Source organism: Anguilla anguilla, chromosome 2, assembly GCF_013347855.1.
Source record: "Anguilla anguilla isolate fAngAng1 chromosome 2, fAngAng1.pri, whole genome shotgun sequence".
NCBI classification, from domain to species: Eukaryota; Metazoa; Chordata; class Actinopteri; order Anguilliformes; family Anguillidae; genus Anguilla; species Anguilla anguilla.
The window spans coordinates 73,885,286-73,891,450 of record NC_049202.1 but is presented as its reverse complement, the minus strand read 5'-3'; the positions used below and the strand labels follow the sequence as shown (position 1 = coordinate 73,891,450).

The following is a 6,165-nucleotide window of genomic DNA, read 5'->3' as shown; positions in this document are numbered from 1 at the left end:
TTCCTTTTATTGAGCTCAAAAGAATAAAAGTGGTTTGGGCCAGACCCATGTATGGGGACTGCACATGCAGAGGGAACTACAAAATCAGAACTACAAATCCCAGCACTGGCCGCGTTTCCATGGCGAGGAGCCCGGCAGGCAGGAAGTACTACAAAAAGAGCAGTGATCAGCATTCAAGCGGAGTCTGAGCACAGAGAACTGAGAGCAGCTGAGGCCGCAGGTGTGGCTGAGGAAGAGAACGAGGAAGACTACACACAGTCACAACGAAGAGCTTCCTTTTTGATGTCAGCACCTCCGGTGAACCCAATGAAAACTCCAAAGAGAGAATTTAAAAAAGGGCATTGTGGAAAAGGATTTTTTAAAAAAACAGGAAAGATAAAGTCAATGAAGCAGTGGAGGTTTTAAACGAGCACTCAGCTGTGTGAGCTTTAGAATGAGGTTTCTTCCGTCCGTCCCACGCAAAAAAGATCCCCGCTTCTCCCCCCACTGGGTCCATAAAGAGGGCCACTCCCTGAATCCCAGGAGCAGCCCGCGTCCAAAACCATCAAAGCTCCCGCTCGACGCGCAGACGCCTCTACCGCCGAGCGCCGCGGCTCACCGAGAGCATGATGGGAAAAGCGGGGAAACCGGGCTCGGGCTTCCCAGAATGCACTGCTGTTCCCCGTGCTGCACCGCCCAGACTGCGTGTGCATGTGCGTGTGTAAGTGTACGTGTGTGTGTGTGCGTGTGCGTACGTGTGCGTGTGCACGTGTGTGTATGTGTGTGTGTGTGCGTGTGTGTGTGTGTGTGCATGTGTGTGTGTATGCATGCATGTGCATGTGTGTGTTTGTGACCAGAAGCAGACAGTGTGAGCGTGAGCTTGTGTGATTCTTGGGGAAGTCAAGTGCAAACTGTATTGCTCACCACCAGCTGTTTGAAACCAAAATTAGCAGAAACTCTGATCCATAAGCGAATTACAAAGTGTGCAGGTATGTGAATCAAAATGACAGGAGTGGGCTAGGACAGAAGGCCAGTAACACTGGAAGAGCAGAGTAGCATGATAATCATCACCAACTACACGGTTGCTGTAACTCTCCAATCACAACCTTGAACGTCACCTGCTTTCAGCCAATCATCACCTGAACAAGGTCAGCCTTTTGTGCTAGCCAATGACGGCACGTGCCCCCCCCCCCCCCGTTTGTTCATTACAGGGTTATTGAGCCATGAGAAATGCTATAAGTCAGAAATTGTGGTACAGACCACGCCTGTGTGTAAAGCAGAGGGGAGAATGACAACCCGCCCCAGCCCTGCCCAGCCCTGCCCCGCCCTGCCCCGCCCAGTCCCGCCCAGCCCCACCCAGCCCCGCCCCGGCCCGCCCCGGCCCGACCCTGCCCAGCCCCGCCCCGGCCCCGGCCCGGCCCCGCCCAGCCCTGCCCCGGCCCGCCCCGGGCGCCCCGCCCCGCCCCACCTCGCTCTGCACGGCTAACGCTAACGGCACGCCATGCTAACGCCCACAAAGAGCCTTTTGTTGCCACCGGCGATTGACTAATGGCCGTAAATGGTGGCCTAACTGTTTAACTGCATTTGGGCACATTAGAAAAGTACCACGTGGGGTGTGGGGGGGGGGCGGGGGAGGTCTGGCAGGGGGATAATGCAATGAGTGGAGTTACGGGAGGGGGGGGGGGTGGAGGGATGTGCGGAGAAAAATGAATTCCGCACATTTTTCCTTCAGCTGATCCACCAAACCGTTCATCAGTAAAATTATCCTATATATATGCACTCACACACAAACACACACACACACGCGCTCACACACACACATGTACACACACACACGTGCGCTCACACACACACACACACACGCACTCACCTCGTAGTGATAATCCATGCAGGTCAGGTCTCTCCAGCAACGGTCTCCTCTGATCTTGATCAGTCCCTGTGAATAAGGAGAGGCCTGTTACACACAGAGTTAAGCTATAACTCCACACTCTTACGCCAGGTCTCCTCTGATCTTAATCAGTCCCTGTGAATAAGGAGAGGCCTGTTACACACAGAGTTAAGCTATAACCCCACACTCCTACGCCAGGTCTGCAGAACACTCTCCCATAATCTGGCTTCCAGCTTTATGACCAACCGGGCATAATGTGAAATAGATGCGTTCAGTGTGTACCCTGCAATAGCACAGTATTGGCAGGAATGCTGTAGCTTGTAACGCCTCCTAGTCTGACTTAGCATAGGTTTGGACAGAGTAACGCTCACTGTGTGAACTGGACTCAATGTTGTTCACGGCTGTGAATAACTGTTACATAATGAGTGCTGTACCTTATCAGACCTGTGTTTTGTAGCTGTCACAATGACCTTTTGTTATGCACTTATTGTACCCCGGGTTGGATAAAAGCGTCTGCCTAATGAATGTAATGTAACGTAATGTAATGTAATGTAATATAATTGAAATTAATTTAATGTAATGTAATGTAATGTAATGTAATGTACTGTAATGAAATAGTCCCCTGTAATGCTATTGAGTTGCTCGTGTAAATTTGGTTAAAATAACAGAACAAAAAAAAAAAAAAAACCCTGCATGAATTCATTGTTTTTTGAGGAACTCCCTCATCTGAAATCCGGTACGTATCGTCACGCCATCACGCAGGTCTGAAACGAGCGCTTGTTATCTGTGAAAAGGGCGAAGGCAGGGAGGGAAACGGCCCGTTTTCACTTCCGGTGTTCCTTTCGGGCGAACGGTGCAACGAAGCGCATCATCGGGGGGGGTGGGGCGGGCGGCGGGGGGCGGGGGGCGGGTGGGGGGGGGGTGTGTTGGTGGGGGGGGGGTGTGGGTAATCAAATGCGTGCGACTCTTTATCTGTTCCAGTTGGCACGCTATCGCAAAAACAAGCCAGCGGAGAACGGAACGTTCCGGTCATGCGATGGCCAGGCCTGTGTGCCTGCAGGACCACGGGTGTCACAGTGTGTGTACTGTACCATCCCAGACAGGAGGGGGCGCTGTGTTATATATACACACACACATACACATACTCACACACAAGCACACACACACACACACACACACATACACATACTCACACACAAGCACACACACACACACACACACACACACATACACATACTCACACACAAGCACACACACACACACACACACACACACACACACACATACACATACTCACACACAAGCGCACACACACACACACACACACACACACACACACACATACACATACTCACACACAAGCACACACACACATACACACACGCACATACACACACATACACATACACACACACATACACATACTCACACACAAGCACACACACACACACACACACGCACATACACATACACACACACATACTCACACACACACGCACATACACACACAAACACACACAGACACACACACACACATACACACACGCACATACTCACACACACACACACACACACACACACATACACATACTCACACACAAGCACACACACACACACACACACGCACATACACACACATACTCACACACACACACACACACACATAAACACAGACACACACATGCGCGCACACACACACACACACACACACATATAGACAGTGCAAGCCGCACTCAAAACCAAGGATCTCAAACTCCAATTCCCAGAGGGCCACAGTGTCTGCTGGTATTTCTTGCTGCGTTTCAGCACTAAGAATCTAAAAAGTCACCGATTGGCTAAAGAGTTCAGGGTGCCGAGGCTGACATTGGAAAGGAAACCCCAAAGTAAGCCCACAGACAATGCAGGACTGGCGTTGGAGGGACACTCAATGTTTTTAACAGGTGGTGATGAAACCAGGCAACAGCCTGACAAACTGACAGCTATGTGCCAGACGTGACCAGACAGCGCGTCTGTGCCGCGGGCGATCGCTAGCGTTCATTTGCAAGGAAAATCTGCTCTCCGCCAGCGAAGCCCAACGCTCAGCAAGACTGATGAGTCTCAGAACGAGGAAGTAAAGTACAGTACAAGCCAATGGGAAATTGTACAAGTTCAACCTCTCTCATCTAAATCCCTGTACCCCTTTCCCACTGTAGAGCTGGAACCAGGCTGGCTCATTATACCCCTTTCCCACTGTAGAGCTGGAACCAGGCTGGCTCATTATTGCCCTTTCCCACTGTAGAGCTGGAACCAGGCTGGCTCATTATAGCCCTTTCCCACTGTAGAGCTGAACCAGGCTGGCTCTTTATAGCGCTTTCCCACTGTAGAGCTGGAACAAGGCTGGCTCATTATTGCCCTTTCCCACTGTAGAGCTGGAACCAGGCTGGCTCATTATTGCCCTTTCCCACTGTAGAGCTGGAACCAGGCTGGCTCATTATAGCCCTTTCCCACTGTAGAGCTGGAACCAGGCTGGCTCATTATAGCCCTTTCCCACTGTAGAGCTGGAACCAGGCTGGCTCATTATAGCCCTTTCCCACTGCTGAGCTGAACCAGGCTGGCTCATTATAGCCCTTTCCCACTGTAGAGCTGGAACCAGGCTGGCTAATTATAGCGCTTTCCCATTGTAGAGCTGGAACCAGGCTGGCTCATTATAGCCCTTTCCCACTGTAGAGCTGGAACCAGGCTGGCACATTGTAGCCCTTTCCCACTGTAGAGCTAAACCAGGCTGGCTCTTTATAGCCCTTTCTCACTGTAGAGCTGGAACCAGGCTGGCTCATTATAGCCCTTTCCCACAGTAGAGCTGGAACCAGGCTGGCTCATTATAGCCCTTTCCCACTGTAGAGCTGAACCAGGTTGGCTCATTATAGACCTTTCCCACTGTAGAGTTGGAACCAAGTACTGCAGGAAATGTATCTACAACACAGTCATAAGATTCTATAAAAGACTGCTGTGATCTGTGCTGTATCTTTTAAGGCCAGATACTTTCATTCCAATAAGATTCAGTTTTCTTATTAACTACAATAATTCACCTTGATTTACCTTCAGATCCTCCTTCACACAAACCCTGTCATGGGCCTGTTGCCCCCAGCTAAAGAGCTCAGATCTAAAAACCAAAGACCACATCAACTTTTAAAGCCTCTTTGGCTGAGCAGTAAGCAGCAAGTTGGAGAGAGGGAAAGAGAGAGGGGAAGGGAAAGAGAGAGTGGGGAGAGCAAGAGAGAGGGAGTGAGAAAGAGGGAGGGGGAAAGAGAAAAGGAGGGAGAGGAAAGTAAGGAAAAGAGAGAGAGATGCAGAAAATGGCAATGGAATTAGAAAGGAAAAGAGTGAAAGAGGAGAGAGAGCGGGAAGAGTGAGAGAGAAGGGAGAAAGAGAGGGAGAGCAAGTGAGGGAGAAAGAGAGGAAAGGAAAGACGAGAGAAAGAAGAGAGAGAGATAAGCAGAGAATGGCAATGGAATCGACCCTGTGTTATCTGAGAAGGAAAGAGAGAAATGGAGAGAGGGAGGAAGAGAGAATCTCCTACGTCCTCCATATTGTTATTATCCATTTACAGGTTATGCTGACATTTGTTTCGCCAAAACTACCTGGAGGTCTGGCCATCCCAATGAAGCGAATTTGAATTTGAACTTGAGAGAGAGAGAGGGAGAGAGAGAGAGAGAGGGAGAGCAACAGATATCCAGGAGGCAGAACGAGGGGGAGAGGGAGAGAGGTCACGGGGTCAAGGGTCATGGGTCACCGCACGCAGGCACCTTTTAGTCACGTCTCTGCCACACATCGTGGGACGCTTCTCAGAAACAGAGTCTCTCACTCTGTCCCTGCTTTCCCTAATGCAATAGAGGGCATTACTATAATTCAGCCCCACATTACTGATTGCCAGGACAGACAGATCGAGCCGGAGGGGGTTGGAGGGGAAGAAATTTGCTGACAGGAATAACTCATTCGTATGTATTGCTATTTATCCAAGCACATTCTTGCATTTATGAGATTAAGTCTAATCAAATAAGGAGTCCTGGAATGTATTTTTTTTTCTCACTAAAAATGTGATTTCACTAATGCCAGACTATGTACCCCCCTCCCTCTCCTGGCACCCCCCCCCCCCCACCCACCCACCCACACACCCACACACACACACCCACTCCGCCGCAGGCCCATCTCTGCAATAAAATTCACCCAGAGAAACTGAGTTTTCTCCACACACCTCAGATCTGATCTCGTCAACATCCAGCTAACATGATGACGCATTTTAGCGATGGCTAACTTTGCTG

General features: G+C 50.2%; 1 protein-coding gene across 1 annotated transcript in view; it reads right to left on the bottom strand.

Annotated features, from left to right (window-relative positions):
• lmf1 (lipase maturation factor 1) overlaps positions 1-6,165 on the bottom strand; it is a 54,469-nt gene that overhangs the window by 18,274 nt on the left and 30,030 nt on the right. Inside the window, exon 5 of the mRNA XM_035400428.1 lies at positions 1,850-1,915. Within this exon, the coding sequence (XP_035256319.1) occupies positions 1,850-1,915 (66 nt within the window). The remainder of the gene's footprint in view (positions 1-1,849; positions 1,916-6,165) is intronic.